The 24,188-nt window shown below is 39.3% G+C and overlaps 1 protein-coding gene across 2 annotated transcripts in view; it reads left to right on the top strand.

Moving 5' to 3' along the window:
- The window catches only part of LOC124713219, a 181,640-nt gene that overhangs the window by 26,592 nt on the left and 130,860 nt on the right, over window positions 1-24,188 (top strand). For both annotated transcript variants that reach the window (XM_047242932.1, XM_047242931.1), the window contains exon 3: window positions 13,175-13,255. In XM_047242932.1, the coding sequence (XP_047098888.1) occupies window positions 13,175-13,255 (81 nt within the window). The remainder of the gene's footprint in view (window positions 1-13,174; window positions 13,256-24,188) is intronic.

Here is a 24,188-nt window from a genome sequence, read left to right as displayed (position 1 = left end):
CCCTGTTGGATTTTGCCTACTCCTACCTTGCCGCGTCTCAGGAGGCGTCTCGTCGGGCCTAGGGAGGGAATTCTCCAACCTAAAAAACCCACATGTGCACTCCACGCGTACTCTGCTACCCTTGTAGCCGCTTTCTGCGTGTAGTGCATACCTGACCTATTCAGGGGGACCCTACATTTCTCCACCTGATAGCGGAGGTCAAGAAATTTGCACCCCAGATTTCCGCAGAATCGTCTGTGCCTCTGGTTTAAGCCTTCCACTCGGCTCCAAACCAGAGGACTGCGATCGGTTCTGGGAACGATACTACAAATAGTTAGCTCAGATTCCACCCCGCGAGCGAGGCTTTCCGCCTTCAACAACTCTGCCAACCGCCTGTATGAACTGAGGATGACCTCTGAACCCAGACGGCAGGAGTCATTGGTGCCGACATGTGCAACAATTTGCAGTTGGGTGCACCCAGTACGCTCTATCGCCGCGGGCAGGGCCTCCTCCACATCTCAGATGAGACCCCCCGGCAAGCAGACAGGGTAAACACTGGCCTTCTTCCCCAACCTTTTCGCTATTCCCTAAGGGGCTCCATCACCTGTCTATTGTTGGAGCTCCCAATAACTAATAAACCCCTCCTCCCCATGTGCCTGCTCGTACCTTGCTGAAGAAGTGGCCACATGTCCACTCACAGGCAAAGCGTGCGATGCCACACGGCCAGCCTCCACACTGACCCTCCGCCTCGTGCGCCGCTGAACCCACCACTCCCCTTGGGGAGAGGGTGGCCCAACCGCGCCCGGTACCCGCGAAGATGTCTCGACAGCAGGGACAGTGGGTGAAGCATGTAATACCTGGGGTGTACCGTGCGATGCACCAGACTCCCCACTGCTGCTACACTCCGAGGCAGTAGCCTGTAGATGGCTGACCACGGCCATCAACACATTCAGCTGTTCGCAAACAGTGGCCAGCTCCTCCTGCGCCCGTACACAGCAGTCACACATCCTATCCATCCTAAGAAATCAATTTACTGTAGAGAGTTAATCAACTTTTAACTAGACTGCTAATTCACTAAAGGCGGCTGATAGTTGACTGAACTGTGGTTACTAGACACTTCTTGTAGAAAACAATGAAAATAGCGCTAGGTAGATAAGTATGTGCCAAGCAAGATCATAAGAGATGGAAAAGAGCCACCGTGGTACAACAACCGAGTTAGAAAACTGCTGCGGAAGCAAAGGGAACAGCAAACATAAACATAGCCAAAGCCTTGCAGACAAACAAAAATTATGCAAAGCAAAATGTAGTGTGAGGAGGGCTATGCGAGAGGTGTTCAATGAATTCGAAAGTAAAGTTCTATGTACTGACTTGGCAGAAAATCCTAAGAAATTTTGGTATTATGTCAAAGCGGTAGGTGGATCAAAACAAAATGTCCAGACACTCTGTGACCAAAATGGTACTGAAACAGAGGATGACAGACTAAAGGCCGAAATACTAAGTGTCTTTTTCCAAAGCTGTTTCACAGAGGAAGACTGCACTGTAGTTCTTTCTCTAGATTGTCGCACAGATGACAAAATGGTAGATGTCGAAATAGACAACAAGAGGGATAGAGAAACAATTACAACCGCTCAAAAGAGGAAAGGCCGCTGGACCTGATGGGATACCAGTTCAATTTTACACACAGTACGCGAAGGAACTTGTCCCCCTTCTTGCAGCGGTGTACTGTAGGTCTCTAGAAGAGCGGAGCGTTCCAAAGGATTGGAAAAGGGCACAGGTCATCCTCGGTTTCAAGAAGGGACGTCGAACGGATGTGCAGAACTATAGACCTATATCTCTAACGTCGATCAGTTGTAGAATTTTGGAACACGTATTATGTTCGAGTATAATGAATTTTCTGGAGACTAGAAATCTACTCTGTAGGAATCAGCATGGGTTTAGAAAAAGACGATCGTGTGAAAGCCAGCTTCCGCTATTCGTGCACGAGACTCAGAGGGCCATAGACACGGGTTCCCAGGCAGATGCTGTGTTTCTTGACTTCCGCAAGGCGTTCGATACAGTTCCCCACAGTCGTTTAATGAACAAAGTAAGAGCATATGGACTATCAGACCAATTGTGTGATTGGATTGAAGAGTTTCTAGATAATAAAACACAGCATGTCATTCTCAATGGAGAGAAGTCTTCCGAAGTAAGAGTGATTTAAGGTGTGCCGCAGGGGAGTGTCGTAGGGCCGTTGCTATTCACAATATACATAAATGACCTTGTGGATGACATCGGAAGTTCACTGAGGCTTTTTGCAGATGATGCTGTGGTATATCGAGAGGTTGTAACAATGGAAAATTGTACTGAAATGCAGGAGGATCTGCAACGAATTGACGCATGGTGCAGGGAATGTCAATTGAATCTCAATGTAGACAAGTGCTGTGAATACATAGAAAGAAAGATCCCTTATCATTTAGCTACAATATAGCAGGTCAGCAACTGGAAGCAGTTAATTCCATAAATTATCTGGGAGTACGCATTAGGAGTGATTTAAAATGGAATGATCATATTATGTTGATCGTCGGTGAAGCAGATGCCAGACTGAGATTCATTGGAAGAATCCTAAGGAAATGCAATCCGAAAACAAAGGAAGTAGGATACAGTATGCTTGTTCGCCCACTGCTTGAATACTGCTCAGCGGTGTGGGACCCATACCAGATGGGGTTGATAGAGGAGATAGAGAAGATCCAATGGAGAGCAGCGCGCTTCATTACAGGATCATTTAGTAATCGCTAAAGCGTTACGGAGATGATAGATAAACTCCAGTGGAAGACTGCAGGAGAGACGCTCAGTAGCTCGGTACGGGCTTTTGTTGAAGTTTCGAGAACATACCTTCACCGAGGAATCAAGCATTATATTGCTCCCTCCTATGTATATCTTGTGAAGAGACCATGAGGATAAAATCAGAGAGATTAGAGCCCACACAGAGGCATACCGACAATCTTTCTTTCCACGAACAGTAAGAGACTGGAATAGAAGGGAGAACCAAAAGAGGTACTCAAAGTACCCTCCGCCACACACCGTCAGGTGGCTTGCGGAGTATGGGTGTAGATGTAGAATATTGCTTGCAATTCGGTGTCTTCGAACTTTTTTGGTGATCTTCCACGTTCTTCATTTCTTACATTAAAATCATTATTTCTGAACTGTTGAAACAATCTTTTGCATGTTGCTTCTGATAGAGCATGATCACCATATGCCTCGACAACATTTGATGCGACTCTGCAGCACTTTTTTTCAAATGAAAACAAAAAATTAATGCTTTCTGCAAATCATCACTTTCTGGTACAAAATTTGACATTGATAGCACGATGAAAACATATGGTGTTGTTTGTTCCATGACCTGATGTATACTAAATAGCTTTGACAGATGTCATACCAACCAAACAAAAAAAAAAAGCTCTCATGAAACTTACCTTCACCTACTGTAGTAAAACGTGTAGTCAGGCATAACTTTTAATAAGCTTGGTTTTAATCAAAAGTAGTTATATTTTTGCAAGCAGCTGATCTGATTTTATAATTGGAGTAATGAGATGGAATGAAACATGACCTAATCAGTAATTGGACAGCTTCATGCCTATATTACATAAATACATGTTACAGAAAGCCAGAACCAGATTGCAAGTAAAGACAGAGAAATAAAATCATTGGCAGGCGTGTAACTAGAGCAGATGAAAATCCACCTTGCTCTGTCTCAAAGTCTGTATGCATAATCTCAAATAATAATGTTCAGTTGTACTAGCACTGTAATGGCACCTGATCAAAAGCTTCAGGTACAAACAGAAAATGGCTTACTAAAGCTTGCAAACAGAAAAGGAAAATGTGTCTTATAGCTAGAAGGAGAAAGAAACAGTCAAACATTGTAAAAACTGCTGCACTGTATTAAGAAAAGTTATTAAAAAGTGCAGAAGTATTTGCATTATGTCTGAGATTAGCACCTATGATAATAAACTTAAACAATTTGGAATATTGTTAAGTTTGTTAACAAAAAGTCATAAGTAGGAAATATTTTTAATAATCCTTTTTAAGTGTTGTGGAGAAAATGGGATCCAGCTGTTCATTAGAAAATGCTAGGCTGTGTATGGAAGGGGCAATACGTATGCAATTTGATAAAATTGAAGTTCAACCAATCTCTCTTACTGAAATTAGGAAAATGATAAATTCACACAAAAGTAAAAGCTTGCATGGAATTGATGACATTTCCAACAGAGTACTAAAAGCTTGTTCCCAAAAGAGAAATTGGGTTCTCAGCCACATATGTAGTAGCTCACTGAAGCAGGACATTTTTCTGGATATACTGAAATATACTATTGTTAAACCATTGCATAAAAAAGGGATTAGGTCTGATGCTAACAACTACCACTCAATCTCACTTCTGGCAGCTTTATCCAAAATCCTTGAAAAAGCAATGTATTCAAGGGTAGCTTCACAGATTTGTAAAAATGAAGTACTAACAAAATGTCAGTTTGCTTTTCAGAAAGGGTTTTCAACAGAAAATTCTGTATATGCATTCACTGATCAAATATTAAATGCTCTGAATAACTGAACATCACCCATTGGGTTTTTAGTGATATGTGAATGTGTGAATCATGAAGTTCTTCTAGATAAGCTTAACTATTGTGGTATGTGTGGGGTCATTGCACAAATGGTTTACTTCATATTTAACTGGAATAATGCAGAAGGTGAAATTAAAAGTACAGATAGTCTACAAAAGCCAGCAGAGTCCTCTAACTGCGGAGGTATCAAGGTTCAGTCTTGGGTCCCGTACTGTTTTTAATATATATTAATGACTTGCCACTTTATATTCATGAAGATGCAAGGCTAGTTATTTTTGCTGATGATACAAGTACAGTTCTCACTCTCAACACACAACAATTAGCTGAGGAAATTGTAACTAACGTTTTTCAGAAGAATTATTAAATGGTTCTCTATAAATGGACTCTCACTAAATTTTGAGAAAACACAGTATATAAAGTTCTGTATAGTAAATGGCATAACACTATTGATAAATACAGACTTTGAACAGAAGTCTGTTGCCGAGGCAGAATATTCAAAATTCCTGGGTGTGTTCATTGATGAGAAATTGAATTGGAAGAAATACGTTGATGATCTACTGAAATGTTTAGGTTTACTTTACTCTTAGGGATATTGCAAATTTTGGTGATAAACATACCAGTAAATTAGCCTACCATGCTTATTTTCATTCACTGCTTTCATATGGTATCATATTTTGGGCCAATTCGTCATAAAGGGAAGAAATATTCATTGGACAAAAGCATTTAATTAAAATAGTAGTTGGAGCCCACTCAAGATCATGTTGCAGACATTTATTAACTCTGGATATTCACAGTCCCTTTGTAATACATATATTCACTTACGAAATTTGTTAATAATAACCCATCCCAATTCAAAAATAATAGCAAAGTGCATAGCTACAACACTAGAAGAAAGAAAGAATGATCTTCACTATTCTGGGTTAAATCTGACATTGGCACAGAAAGGGTTGAATTATGCTGCCACAAAAATTTCTGGTCATTTACCAAATAGCATTAAAAGTCTGACTGACAGCCAGCCAACATTTAAAAACAAATTAAAAGAATTTCTGAATGGCAACTCCTTCTGCTCAATAGATGGAGGAGAAAAAAAGGATTACAGGGTGTAACAAAAACTTATGCTTATCGTTGTCTGAAAATTATTTTGAGCAGTTAGGTCATGAGCCCATGGGAATAACAAACGGTTGTGAAAACACACTTACCACCTTTTAGCAACATAAATCCTGATCTAGTAATGAGCATAAGAATGGATACAGGGATTAGTGAGCACAGGGTCGTCATAGTGACACTGAATATTGTAACTCCCAAATCCTCCAAAAGTAAACAAAAAATATAGCTATTCAAAAAAGCAGATAAAAATTCACTTGACATCTTCCTGAGAGACAATCTCCACTCCTTTCAAATTAGCAATATACCAGTAAGTGTAGACCAGATGTGGCTTGAATTCAAAGAAATAGTATCGACAGCAGTTGAGAGATTGATACCAAATAAATTAACGAACGACGGAGCTGATCCTCCCTAGTACTCAAAATGTGTCATAACACTGTTGCAGAAACAATGAAAAAAGCACGCCAAATTTAAACAAACACAAAATCTCCAGGATTGGCAATTGTTTACAGAAGCCTGAAATTTAGCATGGACTTTAATGTGAGATTCTTATAATGGTTTCCACAGTGAAATTTTGTCACGAAACCTGGCAGAAAATCTAAAGAGAGTCTGGTCATATTTAAAGTGTGCTAGCGGCAAGATACGATCAGTGCCTTCTCTGCACAATAGCAATGGAATCTACGACAGCGCTGCAAAAGCAGAGTTACTAAACACAGCCTTCTGAAATTACTTCACCAAAGAAGATGAAGTAAATACTCCAGAATTCGAATCACGAACAGCTGCCGACACGAGTAACTTAGAAATAGATATCCCTGGAGTAGTGAAGCAACTTAAATCACTTAATAAAAGCAAGTCTTTCGGTCCAGACTATGTACCAGTTAGGTTCCTTTCAGAGTATGTTGATGCAGTAGCTACATACTTAACAATCATATACAACTGCTCGCTCGACGAAAGATCCGTACCCAAAGACTAGAAAGTTGCGCAGGTCACACCAATATTCAAGAAAGGTAGTAAGAGTAAGCCACTAAATTACAGGCTCATATCATTAACATCGATTTGCAGCACTATTTTGGAATGTATATTGTCGCAGAAGAAGCTGAGTAGCACAGTCACCGTGGTGTAAGTTTATGATACTAGACTGTTGCATGGAGGGTCGTGAGTTCAAAACTCACCTGAACTGTAAAATTTTAATTTCTATTTTTTGGTTTGAGTACATTGTAGAAGTATCTATAAATGTCAAGAATCATTGTACTGGAATGTTCTGTAACTGTATATATACCGTATGTGTTCTGGCCAGAGGCAGTTCGCTGCGTGCTCTTGTATATGCAAGTGCTGAATAAACCTTCATTAAGTGAAGTTAGTGTTCATCATTCATCTAATTACACCTTGTTCTATGCAACATTATTCTGGTGGAGTAGCTGGGTATTGGAACTTGTGATAGCGCACATTATCGACGACACTGTGGCTCCCATCAGACCACGACAGAGCAGTGTAGATAGGTAGCAGCAGTGTGCGGCCACTTCAGTTGTAGTAAAAATGGTGTCAGGACAATAGGAAACATTTTGTGTTCTACATTTTGCACAGTGTAGGTCAGTAATAACTGTTCTGCGTGACTTTCATACTAGGTTTGGTGTGGAATCTCCTACAGCATAGAGCATTAGATGATGACATGAACAGTTCCAAGAAACAGGTTGTTTGTGTAAAGGCAAATCACCAGGCCATCCCCGAGTGACTGAAGGAGACGTCGAATGCATCTGCCATAGTTTCGCAAGGTGTCTACAGAAATCTGTTTGCTGTGCAGCTCGGCAGCTTAACATGCTCCCAATGCCCATCTGGTGTGTGTTGTGTTGCTAATTACACAAGAAACCATACAAAATTCAACTATTGCAAGCTGTTCATGAAGGTGACAAACAACAATGTGTGGAGTTCTGTAATTTCATTCTTGGCAACATGGAGGATGGCAGTTTTCTTCCATGCTTAGTGTTTAGTGACAAGGCAACATTCCATTTAAATGGAAAGGTGAACCATCATAATGTGAGGACATGGTGTATAGAACAACCACATGAAGCGGTGCAACACACTCTGCAAAATTTAATGTGTTTTGTGCAGTTACACAGGAAAAGGCGTATGGTGTACTTTTCTTTGCCAAGAATACTGTTACAGCAAGCACATATCTTGATATGCTTGAGAATTTTTTTCCCCACAGTTAGCGACTCATTCAAATGACTTCATTTACCTACAGGATGGGGAACTGCCATACTGGCATGTGGATGTGCAGTAATTTTTAAATCAAAGGATTACTGAACAATTTGTTAGTTACACTGGACCAAATGATTCAGCCTTACATTACTGGCCTCCAAGGTCACCGGACCTGACTGTATGTGATTATTTCTTGTGGGGGTTTATAAAAGACTGTTTATTTGTCTCCATTATCAACAACAATGAATGAACTGAGACATTGCATAACAGCAGCTGTGGAAGCTGTAACTCAAGACATGCTCGCTGCAGTGTGGGAACAATTTGAATACCGCATTGACATATGCTGTGCTTCTCAAGGGGGGCCATATTCAAGATCTATGAAAAAGTATGGGGGGGGGGGGGGGGGGGGACTGTTTGAGTTTCCCGTTCATCAAAAAGCAAAACTAATTGTATATTTGTTTTAGCTTCAGAAATATAGATGTACCAAATTGGATGATTCTTTTTAATACGCCCTGTAAATTAATGACCTTCCAGACAGTATTAATAGTAACCTCAGACTTTTTGCAGACGATGCAGTTATCTGTAATGAAGTACTGTCTGAAAGAAGCTGCATAAATATTCAGCCGGATCTTGATAAGATCCTATGACTAGAATATCAGCAAGTCACTGTTGGAATCTGCCAACTTAAACAAATAACTGGGTGTAACACTTTGTAGGGATATGACAAATGAATGATCACATAGGATAAAGCAGAGGGTAGACTTCATTTTATTAGTAGAATACTAGAGAAGTGCAACCAGTCTACAAAGGAGATTGCTTACAAATAAGTTGTGCAATCAGTTCTAGAATGTTGCCCAAGTGTGTGGGACTCTTATCAAATTGAACATATACAGAGAAGGACAACATGAGTGACCACAGGTTGATTTGATCTGTGGGCAAATGTTAGAGCAGTGCTGAAGGAACAGAACTGGAAGACTCTTGAAGATAGCCATAAACTATCCCAAGGAAGTCTATTAACAAAACATAAAATGATGACTCAAGGAATATACTACAACCCCTATATATAGTTCACATAGGGATCGTGAGAATAAGAGTAGAATAATTACTGCACATAGAGAGGCATATCATTCTTTCTACTTTCCATAAGTGAATGGAATGGGAAGACACTCTAACAACTAGTACAATGGGACACACCTTCTGCCATGCACTTCATGATGGTTTGCAGAGTACATATGTAGAAAGGTAATTCTGGCAAGTTTTAGTTTTCCAGGTTTTTCTTTAGAAACTGTGTTATAGATCACAATGTCTCTGTAAGTTGGAGGGCTTTCGAATTTTAATGCATGCATGGGCTGGTTAAAACACTTTCAGTCAAGACATGACACTAGTGAGCTTCTAACACAAGGAGAAAAACTGTCTGCTAATTGTTTAAAATCAAACTAAGGGATGTATTGAGGGGAGAAGATTACGCTCTCGAAAACATTTATAATGTTGTCAAAATTGTGCTCAGTTGGAAATCTTTCCCAAGAAAAACTGTTGCTTCACTTTGTGAATTGGCAGTAAGTGGTCCTAAAATAGGCAAGGATCATATTACTGCTTCAGTTTGTGCTAATATTACTGGTAGCCACCAATTGCCTATACGTGTCATTGGTTGCGATGCCTATTGTTTATGTCTCACAAAAGAGCGTCTGGATGGACAGTGTGATTTCCACAGAATGGTGTATGGAAGACTATGAACCCACTGTAAAAGCTCATCAGTTACACTGTGTGGTTATAATTAAATTGATAGTGTTCCGAGTGTTGCAGTGTGGGCTGTATACATCATAGGGTAATGAAACATCATAGGTATTTTCATTAATCGGTGCACTCTCAGTTATCAAACACATGGTAACTGTAGCTCTGGCAGTTAGTTACGATATGATCAGAAGCGTGCAGTATTGTCTCCTGACCTAGCAGCGTGGTTGACAGTTGCTTGCAGCATATCCAGTGCTGTCAAAGCAATATATCATCATATGCTATCCTTCAAATCAGAAAGAGTTCGGATATATCCCTGATAGCCATAATCTGTCATATAGCCCCCACCGCCCTGCCCAGCCGGAAGTCTCATGGATTTAGATTGGTGGATCTGAAAGGCTACACATCTTGAAATTGCTTAAAGATGGCACAGTTATTACTGAAAATTTCTTGAAACAAAACTTTCACGTGGCAAGCGACATATGGTGTTAATCCATCTTGCCTGAAAATAGTAGTATGGACACAGTTGCATTATTGCAAAGCTGTAATCATGTGTTGCACAAGGAGATCCTTGTAACTTGTTCATGTCACTGTATGTCTAATAGCCATGAGGGGTCAAAAAAAAAGGTTGTGAAACCGCACCACACAATCACATAAGCTGAATGCAGTGGATGTTCCTTTACCAGGTAGACTCAAATATGACAGTTCTGTGCTTTCACAACACCATGCAGAGTAAAGTGTACCTCATATGATCAAAGAATATTTCTGGCTACATGTCATCCATTTCCACGCGTGCCAAAAAATGAAGGCCACAGTCACAACATTGTATCCTACCTTGGAGCTTCATTTGGTGCACATTCGACACTTGTAGGGATACCAGTGTAAAACACACTGCAAAATCTTTTGAACTGTTGACCAGGGGGGGAGAGAATTCCTGTGACACATGGTAAGCACTGGCGGCATGGTCGGCTACAGTGACAACCATTTCATCAACAACTGCCATGGGAATGGGCCACCTCCTTCTCCCTGCTGCACCACCTAATTCACCTGTTTCTTCAGATTTCTTGATCATATTCTTAAGCTGATGTATTGATGTGAGCCAACTTTGCAGCTGTTTCTGTCAGCATTATTCCCAGAATGCAGCATAGCTAGTGCTGCTGTCCTGATGAAACAGATTTACCAGTAGCACATGGTTTTGCTTCTCAATAGCCATTGTGTTTCATATGGAAAACATCAAACTTCTTAACCCTTTACACAAACAGTTACTTCACGGAAGAAATCAACACTCGCTGCTGAGTGACAGTGTACTGGCATCAAAACTGGAAACATTTCTTATTCTGACTGCTTAAAGTGCTATATTTTCACCTGGTGACAGAAAGTGCAATTATTATTATTATTAAATTATTATTATTATTATTATTATTATTATTATTATTATTATTTTTTTTTTTTTTTTTTTTTTTTTTTTTTTTTTTTTTTTTTTTTTTTTTTTTTTTTTTTTTGCCCACACTGCAGCACTTGCAACAGATTCAGTTTAATTACAACCACACAGTAGAATGGCAAAAGGGAGAGGACATTACTGCTCTGTACAACACTCCAACTCAGCCATCGGAAGGACTGCCATCCTGATTTAGGTTTTCCGTGATTTCCCTAAATCACTCTAGGCAAATGCCGGGATGGTTCCTCTGAAAGGGCACGGCCGACTTCCTTCCCCATCCTTCCCTAATCCGATGAGACCGATGACCACGCTGTCTGGTCTCCTTCCCCAAACCAACCAACCAACTCGGCCATCATGTGATATCATAAATGAAAAGGACGAGTTCATAAAAGTGATTTTTCTTTCACGTAATATAACCCCCATATTACAGTCCATGGATCAAGGTGTTATTGAGACTTTCAGACAGTATCCAGAAGAGAGTTGTTACATAAGTTATAATTAGAAAGAGAAGTGAGAAGAAAGCCTGTTAAGAAATCATAAAAATATTGATTTTGAAGATGTTTTCTACATGATCAGAGCAGCATGGGATGATGTAAAGGAACAGAATTTGAAAAAAGTCGAATAAAATTTTGGGTATAGCAGAAAGTTCTCAAAGGCTAATTGAAAATGATGAACAGTGTGATATGTCTGAAATGCTGATTATGCTAAAAGAACTCAGTTGCCATGAATCTGATGAATAAGCTATTCAGAAATGGATGAGTGTCAACAATGCAGATCCATGATACCAAACCATGCAGAATAACCAAATTGCAAACTTCTCATCAACTGCTGGTCCAAAAATGAAGATGAAAATATACTGGCTGTTTCTGAATCATTTAGATGTTGAGATACTGCCTTGCAGTGAATTGAAGCTCAGGTTGAAAGCGACCAGTATAGGACGTGTGTCCTGAAAAAGTTTGTGACTTAGCTGCTCAAAGGTGGGAAGGCTTGCTCACACAGATCAAAATTAAAGAATTTTTTAAGCATTAATTAATTACATATGTATTGTACATGCAAAATGCGTATGTATTATATATTTTTTTGTTTTTTTGTGCTGTAAGACGTGCTTTCCTACTGTACTTGTCTTCGCAGTAATAGAAGAGATTCGTGTTGTTACATGTAGTTTTTATTGATGAATAAAATTATATAGTTCAATTATCTGAATAAACATGTTTTCTGAACACACATTCCCCAGTTGATATAATCAACACTCTACTGTATAAAATATGTGTCATGCTTATTCATTCTTTTTACGCCTGTCGTTAGATTTCTAGCCATTGTATTCACAGATAGATTCACAAAATTTTACAATGTAAATAAATTTTTCACAAAAATTAGTATGACTTTATTTTTTCACTGTGGGTGTGAACACTGAAGAGAACATCGTCTTTACTCAGAGCTAACAAACTTTCTCAGAGCTGCAGCTCGACAAGTCTTGTAGCTCCCAGGAAGGACATTATTCTAAGGATTAATGATGATTTTGATCATGTTTGTGTCTCTGTCAACCACTCGATGCACTATAGGTAAAATAATTTACTGATTTGTATCAGAGACATGAAGTGATACAAAGTGCAGAAGTTACTGTACTTAATTATTTCAGATCATTCGGCATATGTTTTTGCAGTTTTACTTTTCAACTGTATATGCATCCAAAAATATGGAAGATTTTACCACACAGAAACAGTTTAACTGGAAAAACAGCTACTTTTTTGTTAGTAGGATTCTTTCTGTTAATGAAGATATTAATTTACAAAAACATTTAGCATATAGATGACAGTTTTGTAAATGCATGTATACAGATAATTTAATAATGACTTGAGCAGTTGGCATTAATTATAGTTGTTAGTATGGCAGTCAGAAAATTTGTCAAACTTGCTTCTGTTCGTTAATGGTGTTCTTGACTTGGTAAAATGGCCTGAAGGTTCTTTTTAATGATTTTGTTCTACTCGTTAAATAATGTGATTGGATCCATGTCATAAGATACAAACCAAAATTTAATAATGATCCACACAGTCTTTAAGCTAACTCATTTTAGTTTTTTGAATGTGTTAACTGTTTCTTACAATGAATTTTGTTTTCTTTTTTTATGCAGGCTTGGAAAAAATCCTGACTGTTCAAATGTGGATCCATTGGAAGTACTTAAAGGTATTGCATCATGGCCAAAAAATATGAGGTAAGAAAACTGCCATCAAATGGTTATAGCAGAAGTTATGACAATTTATCCCGTGAACAACTGACCAAAAAATCAGTACTGCCAAGAAAAGTGAAAAGATGCTCTTTAAATTTTCTCAGTTTGATATCACAATGATAAAATGATGACTCAGTTGTAATGGATGTTTGTCACACTCCAATGGTGGTGGTTGAGGCTTCTTATGGTTTTGCAGTATCTTCGTGGTTAAGACAGAATTTTCTCAAAGTGATCATTGTTGGTACAATTATCGGAGTGACCACGGCTGATACATTCCTATATGCGCCCTAAAAATATTCTGTCCATTTTCTGTTTTTCAGTCAAGTTTCTTTTAACATTAATATAATGTTGCCTCAACCCCTGCTTCATCCAGTGTTTAGCTCAGTAGAGGACTTCATATTATTAGTCAGAGGTATTTTCTTCCAGAAGCTGACTTTATTTTATTTATTATTATTTTTATTATCTCAGACATTCACTTCTTTTTTGAATGTCTTTTGGTGTTCTCTCCGACATTGTTTTATTTTAAATGAGTTTTTTGTTGTCGTCCAAGACTAGTTTGATGCAGCTCATTGTGCTAGTCTATCCTGTGCAGGCCTCTTCAGCTCTGCGTAACTGCTGCAACATATATCCATTTAAAAATACTTATTGTATTCAAGTCTAGGTCTCCCTTTACAATTTTTATCGCCATACTCTCTTCCATTACCAAACTGACGATTCCTTGATTCCTCAGAATCTGTCCTAGTCAAGTTGTACCATAAATTTCATTTTTTTCTCCATTTCATTATCTCATTTGATATTCAATCTACCCATCTAATTTTCTTAAAGACTTCATTTTCACCACTGACTGTACGTTTATTAAAAATTCACTATTGCAATTTCGACATTGTGGCCATTTTCAAATAGGTAACAGGTGCTGCAAGCATAGGAGTAGTCATTAGTAAAAGCAATACAAATGATATGAGCCTCTTAGTGCTCATGTCAGCCTTAGTCACATACACCATCGTTTTACAACTAAGGCTGACATGATCACTAGGGGCTCATATCATTTTTTATTGCTTTTGCCGATGACTACTGCTATGCTTGCAACATTTGTTACCTACTTGAAAATGGCCACAACGTCGAAATTGCAATAGGAATTTTGAATGAATGTACAGTCAGTGGCGAAACTGAAGTCTTTTAAAGAAAAAAAATTTGAGATTTTGAACTCACAACATACACAATTTTGTACCCATCTGATCTTCAGCAGTCTTCTTTAGCCCTGGAAGATATTATTGTGTAATCAGGTTTGCATTTAGTTTCATATCATTATGGCTGACTTTAAAACAGTTCATACATTTTGATGACAGCTTATTAAAAAAGTAATACACTGTGTAGTTTTAAATTCTTCATTGTAGTACATTGTGATATATCCCAAAGTCAACTGAAGAGCTGTTCATCAGACCAAATTAGTTACCTTCAGGCACGACTCAATTATATCATGACATTTGGAATTCCCTTAAGCTGTTTTGGCTATTCCATGGATTTATCTTCTAGATTTTGTTACAAACTGAGTTCATGGTTATTTTGTAGAACTTTGTATTTCATTAATCCTGTTTTCATTTGAAGATGGAACAATAGCTGAAAGGGACTGGGATGGATTAGCAAATTTGTCTTATTGAAAGGAATAATATTGGCATTCGCTTGAAGAGGTTTAGGGATACTCTCTCTCCCTCCCCCTCCTCCTTTCTCCCCCCCCCCTCTCTCTCACACACACACACACACACACACACACACACGCAGTCAAGTAGCTCCTCAATTGACCTCGAAGGTCTGAGTGCACCCTGCTTGCCAACAGTGCTCGGCTGATCCAGACGGTCACCCAGCCAAGTGCTAGCCAAAATTGACAGCACTTATTTTCGGTGATCTGACAGGAACTGACATTATCACTGTGGCAAAGCCGTTGGCAGTTTAGGGATACTGAAAACCTAAATTTGACTTCAGCATATGACAAACACGAGTCTAGAATTTTAAACACTACTCCAACTCACCTGGTATGGATGCTTAGTTATACACGTGACTGGAGTTGTAAGAAATACTCAGGCGGCAAAATTTCTTGTCTGCTCCAACTTCATGAGTACGTGCTAAGTTATACTGTACATTCACTCAGCAATGAGACAAGTCTAGAGTATTGACGTCTTTCTACTATGCTTAGAAATTCAGGGGAAGATGGTTTCATTCTGCAGCACATGAGGACAGGTAAAAATTGTAACTCTACAGCTACCATTCCAACAGAGGTCAAGTGCACAACCTGTTAAATGGCTCATCTGTACGGGGGTTTTGTTGCACACCATTGCATTATGCCCTCTCATAACTGAATAATGATTATTAAGGTGGCCTAAGATATCAGTCAGACACTGATATATAAGACATGAGTAAGTAATAAAATAGAAATTTAAGGCTATGGTCCGTGGGGTATTAATGTATGTTTAGCACACGTTTGAATTATACTGTTGCTTTATTCACAAAAGACAACTTTGATATGAGTGATGGTTACAAATACTATACACAACGGTGAAACAGAATCTGAAATAATTGTAGCAGATCAGCTGAAGGCAAGTAAACAGTTCTGCAAGTTGCACAAAGTCCACACTTCAAAGTCTCAGATTGCAAACTGCCACACCAAAGACTTAACTTCCAAATAATACTATAGGCTACAGTAACAGTAATATTCCTACCTTAGAACTCAAGCACATGCATCCCACAGGCTGTTGTAGCCCACCTTACCTGCACAGCTCCCACCCATCTCTGCCTTGCATGTTCTGTCCCGAGTTTTATTACATGACACACTACTCTATTCAAATTAATATCCATATAGTGATCATCCCCCCATGAACCATAGACCTTGCCGTTGGTGGGGAGGCTTGCGTGCCTCAAGCACATGCATCCACAGGCTGTTGTGGGATATTATTCAGATAGTGAAGGGAGACAAAAATTTAATAGTCATGGGTGACTGGAATTCGATAGTAGGAAAAGGAAGAGAAGGAAACGTAGTAGGTGAATATGGATTGGGGGTAAGAAATGAAAGAGGAAGCCGCCTGGTGGAATTTTGCACAGAGCACAACTTAATCATAGCTAACACTTGGTTCAAGAATCATAAAAGAAGGTTGTATACGTGGAAGAAGCCTGGAGATATAGACAGGTTTCACATAGATTATATAATGGTAAGACAGAGATTTAGGAACCAGGTTTTAAATTGTAAGAAATTTCCAGGGGCAGATGTGGACTCTGACCACAATCTATTGGTTATGAACTGTAGATTAAAACTGAAGAAACTGCAAAAAGGTGGGAATTTAAGGAGATGGGACCTGGATAATCTGACTAAACCAGAGGTTGTACAGAGTTTCAGGGAGAGCATAAGGGAACAATTGACAAGAATGGGGGGAAAAGCACAGTAGAAGAAGAATGGGTAGCTTTGAGGGATGAAGTAGTGAAGGCAGCAGAGGATCAAGTAGGTAAAAAGACGAGGGCTAGTAGAAATCCTTGGGTGACAGAAGAAATATTGAATTTAATTGACGAAAGGAGAAAATATAAAAATGCAGTAAATGAAGCAGGCAAAAAGGAATACAAACGTCTCAAAAATGAGATTGACAGGAAGTGCAAAATGGCTAAGCAGGGATGGCTAGAGGACAAATGTAAGGATGTAGAGGCTTATCTCACTAGGGGTAAGATAGATACTGCCTACAGGAAAATTAAAGAGACCTTTGGAGAAAAGAGAACCACTTGTATGAATATCAAGAGCCCAGATGGAAACCCAGTTCTAAGCAAAGAAGGGAAAGCAGAAAGGTGGAAGGTGTATATAGAGGGTCTATACAAGGGCGATGTACTTGAGGGCAATGTTATAGAAATGGAAGAGGATGTAGATGGAGATGAAATGGGAGATATGATACTGCGTGCGGAGTTTGATATAGCATTGAAAGACCTAAGTTGAAACAAGGCCTCGGGAGTAGACAACATTCCATTAGAACTACTGACAGCCTTGGGAGAGCCAGTCCTGACAAAACTACCATCTGGTGAGCAAAATGTATGAGACAGGCAAAATACCCTCAGACTTCAAGAAGAATATAATAATTCCAATCCCAATGAAAGCAGGCGTTGACAGATATGAAAATTACCGAACTATCAGTTTAATAAGTCACGGCTGCAAAATACTAATGCGAATTCTTTACAGACGAATGGAAAAACTGGTAGAAGCCGACCTCGGGGAAGCTCAGTTTGGATTCCGTAGAAATATAGGAACATGTGAGGCAATACTGACCCTACGACTTGTTTTAGAAGCTAGATTAAGAAAAGGCAAACCTACGTTTCTAGCATTTGTAGACTTAGAGAAAGCTTTTGACAATGTGACTGCAACACTCTCTTTCAAATTCTGAAGGTGGCAGGGGTAAAATACAGGGAGCAAAAGGCTATTTACAATTTGTACAGAAACCAGATGGCAGTTATTAGAGTCGAGGGACATGAAAGGGAAGCAGTGGTTGGGAAGGAGTGAGACAGGGTTGTACCTTCTCACCTATGTTGTTCAATCTATGTATTGAGCAAGCAGTAAAGGAAACAAAAGAAAAATTCGGAGTAGGTATTAAAATCCATGGAGAAGAACTAAAATCTTTGAGGTTCGCCGATGACATTGTAATTCTGTCAGAGACAGCAAAGGACTTGGAAGAGCAGTTGAACGGAATGGACAGTGTCTTGAAAAGAGGGTGTAAGATGAACATCAACAAAAGCAAAATGAGGATAATGGAATGTAGTCGAATTAAGTCAGGTGATGCTGAGGGAATTAGATTAGGAAATGAGACACTTAAAGTAGTAAAGGAGTTTTGCTATTTGGGGAGCAAAATAACTGATGATGGTCGAAGTAGAGAGGGTATAAAATGTAGACTGGCAATGGCAAGGAAATCGTTTCTGAAGAAGAGAAATTTGTTAACATCGAGCATAGATTTAAGTGTCAGGAAGTCGTTTCTGAAAGTATTTGTATGGAGTATAGCCATGTATGGAAGTGAAACATGGACGATGAATAGTTTGGACAAGAAGAGAATAGAAGCTTTCGAAATGTGGTGCTACAGAAAGATGCTAAAGATTAGATGGGTAGATCAGATAACTAATGAGAAGGTACTGAATAGGATTGGGGAGAAGAGGAGTTTGTGGCACAACTTGACTAGAAGAAGGGATCGGTTGGTAGGATATGTTCTGAGGCATCAAGGGATCACCAATTTAGTATTGGAGGGCAGCGTGGAGGGTAAAAATCGTAGAGGCAGACCAAGAGATGAATACACTAAGCAGATTCAGAAGGATGTAGGCTGCAGTAGGTACTGGGAGTTGAAGAAGCTTGCACAGGATAGAGTGGCATGGAGAGCTGCATCAAACCAGTCTCAGGACTGAAGACCACAACAACAACATAGTGATCATACATATTTACAACAATTTTTTATAATTTTCAAGTATTTGAACTGAATACATTACACAATTCTATACACTATTATTATTATCATATACTATTATATTTTTTTTGTCACTGTTATTTCTATTAAACACATTGCAGAAACTAGAATAGCAATTGCTTGTCAAAACAACTGCTTTATTTTTGTATTGGATTTTTAGGCTCAGTTCCCATGTGTACAGAAAAATAATGAATTAAGGATGGGTCCACCTTTCTGCAAGTACACAGAATACTGTTTTGCTGTAACATCCAAACATGTTGCACCAAAATTGTGGAATCCTCAGTGTTTTATTTTTTTAATACATGCGAGGGCAGTTCAATAAGTAATGCAACACATATTTTTTCTCGGCCAATTTTGGTTAAAAAAACCGGAAATTTTTTGTGGAATATTTTCAAACATTCCCGCTTCTTCTCGTATAGTTTCATTGACTTCCGACAGGTGGCAGCGCTGTACGGAGCTGTTAAAATGGCGTCTGTAACGGATGTGCGTTGCAAACAACGGGCAGTGATCGAGTTTCTTTTGGCGGAAAACCAGGGCATCTCAGATATTCATAGGCGCTTGCAGAATGTCTACGGTGATCTGGCAGTGGACAAAATCACGGTGAGTCGTTGGGCAAAGCGTGTGTCATCATCGCCGTAAGGTCAAGCAAGACTGTCTGATATCCCGCGTGCGGGCTGGCCGTGCACAGCTGTGACTCCTGCAATGGCGGAGCGTGCGAACACACTCGTTCGAGATGATCGACAGATCACCATCAAACAACTCAGTGCTCAACTTGACATCTCTGTTGGTAGTGCTGTCACAATTGTTCACCAGTTGGGATATTCAAAGGTTTGTTCCCGCTGGGTCCCTCGTTGTCTAACCGAACACCATAAAGAGCAAAGGAGAACCATCTGTGCGGACTTGCTTGCTCGTCATGTGGCTGAGGGTGACAATTTCTTGTCAAAGATTGTTACAGGCGATGAAACATGGGTTCATCACTTCGAACCTGAAACAAAACGGCAATCAATGGAGTGGCGCCACACTCACTCCCCTACCAAGAAAAAGTTTAAAGCCATACCCTCAGCCGGTAAAGTCATGGTTACAGTCTTCTGGGACGCTGAAGGGTTATTCTGTTCGATGTCCTTCCCCATGGTCAAACGATCAGCTCTGAAGTGTATTGAGCTACTCTTCAGAAATTGAAGAAACGACTTCAGCGTGTTCGTAGGCACAAAAATCTGAACGAACTTCTCCTTCTTCATGACAACGCAAGACCTCGCACAAGTCTTCGCACCCGAGAGGAGCTCACAAAACTTCAGTGGACTGTTCTTCCTCATGCACCCTACAGCCCCGATCTCGCACCGTCGGATTTCCATATGTTTGGCCCAATGAAGGACGCAATCCGTGGGAGGCACTACGCGGATGATGAAGAAGTTATTGATGCAGTACGACGTTGGCTCCGACATCGACCAGTGGAATGGTACCGTGCAGGCATACAGGCCCTCATTTCAAGGTGGCGTAAGGCCGTAGCATTGAATGGAGATTACGTTGAAAAATAGTGTTGTGTAGCTAAAAGATTGGGGAATAACCTGGTGTATTTCAATGCTGAATAAAACAACCCCTGTTTCAGAAAAAAAATGTGTTGCATTACTTATTGAACTGCCCTCGTACAAGTACATAATGCAACATATTTTCTAATCTAAACATAATCTGCATTTATGTATTTCAGAAAAATAAAAAAAGACACACGGAGGATGCCACAACTATGGTGAAACATGTTTGGTTGTTAAAACAAAACTGTATTTTGTGTACCTGCAAAACTACTCCTTAATTCACTGCAAATGCAGTAATCCTTAATTCATTGACTAGTTTATTCTTTCTTGCCTGTTTCACATTATGTTATTCACATTTCTCTAAGATTATTAATATGTACATATATTATTAAACAAACATAGGAAACTGAATATCTGTACAGTCAGTTCAAATTGCCCACACAGAAGTTTTAATGTCTTTATATGTTTGCGGCTAACTCCGTTTTATACTGTTTGCTGCACCCACCTGAGTTACATGGCAGATGACAATACCATAGCCATCAAATCAGTCATTATATAACCACTTGTAATCTTACATATACCCACTTTGTGGAGAAATTACCTTTGTAATGCCTACATGAAGTAGCACCAAACACTGCCTCACTTGTATTACTGGAAATAACAGATAATTATTAGAATATAACACCTCTGCATGAATCAGTTATATGACATAACATAAATAACACACTTATAAACAATTCTATTCAGATCAAGTCATTCAATTATGTCTAATATAATCACTAGTTCACTTGCCCCTTTTGAACACTTCTCTCACACCGCACCAACACTAATTTTGCAGCAACTCTACGTTGCCAGTGGTCACTGCAGGTCGAGACTGTCAGTTCTTGCTTTAGTTCTCTGCAGATTGTCTTCCACCTACTCGTGCTCACAGGCAGTATTGTTGTGTTTCTACTGCCTGCCAAACCATCTGACAACATGACAAGCTTCCCAAATCAGTGATAGCTCAGGTAGGTAGACCCATGACCCAACGGTGATCAAGATGCAGTATAACCTCACTTTAATGTTCCTGGTATTAACGTTTTCCCACCATTTATGACATTTTTTATCACTTCTGTCCAATTTCCTAAGTCCACAATGGTAATTCACACCCGATTTTGTGTCAACATATTCATAATTTTCCCACAATTTGTGCTTTAAGAAAAAATGTCTGTGGAGAAAAAACTGACATAAAATGACACTGGTGTGACGTTGGGCGTCTCATAGTGGTTACAAACATTACATGGTTAAGTTTCGTGACACAAGGGTGCTCTACTCAGCAGATTTGAACTGATAAATGTGTAAAAGTTAGAAAAATTTGTGGAGTATCTCCTGTCAGTGCCAAGTTCTATCTGGCATGGTGGCCGATGGGAGAAACTAGGTTTGTTCAAATAAAGATATCGTGACCCATCACAACAATTTCCAAACTGTCTCCACTTCACATGCACAGTTCCATTATTGTTGTGATCGTCGTGACACCTTTGTCAAACCATATTTAACGTGTTTCGTCGTTTGGCCATTTGTAGTGCTGGTTGATACCTTCACTCACTTAGCATTGGTGAAATGTTTTTGGATAAACAGTGGCAATTGCTCACATTGTTTGCTTGTGTAGCAGCACAAAAAACACACACATAAATACTCTGCACTTGACAATGAGGATAGATTCTCTGATAAGTTTTGCTCAGCATAGGTTTATAGTTTTGCGCATCTGTTCGACGACCCTTCTTGAAGACTGGGACTACCTGTGCTCTTTTCCAATCATTTGGAACCTTCCGTTCCTCTAGAGACTTGCGGTACACGACTGTTAAAAGGGGGGCAAGTTCTTTCGCCCCCCTTCTTTTGCCCCCCTTCTGACAGCCGTGTACCGCAAGTCTCTAGAGGAACGGAAGGTTCCAAATGATTGGAAAAGAGCACAGGTAGGCCCAGTCTTCAAGAAGGGTCGTCGGGCAGATGCGCAAAACTATAGACCTATGCTGAGCAAAACTTATCAAAGAATCTATCCTCATTGTCAAGTGCAGAGTATTTATGTGTGTGTTTTTTGTGCTGCTACACAAACAAACAATGTGAGTGAAGACTTGTGTGAGTGTGGTTTTCTATGTAACTGAGGGCCAACAGTACCTGATAACCTCAAATAGATGACTACAGTGCAAGGGTTGCAGAACAACACGTATGAAAATACCACACAAAATACTTATGTAGATATTTGTACCTGACAACAACAAAAAAAAAATTCGAAACGCATCGTGCTAATCATAAAAAAATACATAACTAATGCAGTGTTTCATTATTTAAATAATGAATGGCAGCTGCATGTTTTCCAGAAACATTGATTACGATGCATGAAATTGAGTAGGGCGTTTCTACCTCCCAGATAGTTATCAGTTCCAGTTACAACAGCAGTTTTTATTAGATAATAAACGAGTCCCTGACAATTATTTTGATCCTGTTATGTACATATCTCATAAATAAAGTACAAAAACACAAGGGGGTATCCTATACATAACTTTTACAATTTAAAATGGTTTTTCCCACATTTTACACCATTTTATTTGAAGTCCTTGGAAAATGTATATCAGCCCATCCCTGAATCATCATGTGTCTGGTATGCACTGCTTTTAAGCAAGGCTTATTCAGGTAACAATAAAAAATAAATAATATATAAATGCAAACATCTTCATATCTCTACTATTTTCCCATCACTTCAATGCTCCACATGACTAATCCCTGCAACAATCCTACCCCCAAGCACCAGTTTTAACCCCAGGTGTCGTAGACACATTGACAAATTTAATGAAATCCTAAGATTAACTTTTTTAAGTGGCTGTTTTCTTAAACAAACAACCTGCAGATTTCCTCCGTGCCTCTGTATTCACTTTCCACACTCCTTTATGTAGAATTTTGGACATTATACTAATTAGGTTTCATTTCCCATATGGACAAGACTTCTGACATCTCCATATCATCTGTGCATATTTTTATCACTCAACACACATGCATTGTAATCGAAGAAAGCAGTTAGAAGAACCTTCATGTGTGATCGAACTATTCAAATTATTATTTTTTTTTTTTTTTTTTTTTTTTTCCCCAGTCTTGGTTCTTGAGACAGTTTTCATTGGGACAATTGGGCCTTAGTTTTGGCACATATACCCATCTTTTGTCACCTCTGTTATAACCTTCTTTAGAAGTTCTGGGTCTCACTGGAGTAACAAGAATTTCTAATGTCAGATTGTCTCCACATTTTGTCAGTTACATGAAGGTAATTAAAGGACTAAATAACAGAAAAATTACAAGGTGTACGACTTTGCTTCCACCATTTTTCCCCTCCATTTGAGGCTTTAATGAAACAAATTAGTTTTACATGTATCATTCAAAGTATTTTCCATCACTGGCCACTACTTTCTCCCATCTTTTTGGCAGTGTACGAATCCCACATAGAAAAAATTGTTCATGTTTTGAAGCGATCCACGAATCGATCTAATTTGTGACTTCTTCATGATATCAGAAGTGGTGGTCATCCAGGCCATGCGCCATTGATCTAAACAAATGATAGTCAGAGGGAGCAATGTCTGGAGAATACAGTGGGTAGGGTAGGACTTCCCGTTTTAACGTTTCCAAGTACGTTTTGACCTCTTTTGAACATGCGGTCGAGCATTGTCGTGCTGCAAAATCACTTTATCGCGCCTTTCCCTGTATTGTGGCCAGGTGTCTGTTAATGCTCTGCTGAAACGCATTAATTGTGTTCGATAATGAGCACCTGTGATTGTTTCACTTGGTTTTAACACCTCATAGTACAAAACGCCGAGTTGGTCCCACCAAATGCAGAGCATGATCTTGGAACCGTGAATATTTGGTTTGGCTGTCGATGTGGAAGCATGGCTGGGA

This window comes from Schistocerca piceifrons, chromosome 1 (genome assembly GCF_021461385.2).
Source record: "Schistocerca piceifrons isolate TAMUIC-IGC-003096 chromosome 1, iqSchPice1.1, whole genome shotgun sequence".
Classification (NCBI taxonomy): Eukaryota; Metazoa; Arthropoda; class Insecta; order Orthoptera; family Acrididae; genus Schistocerca; species Schistocerca piceifrons.
This window is presented reverse-complemented; position numbering and strand designations above follow the sequence as displayed.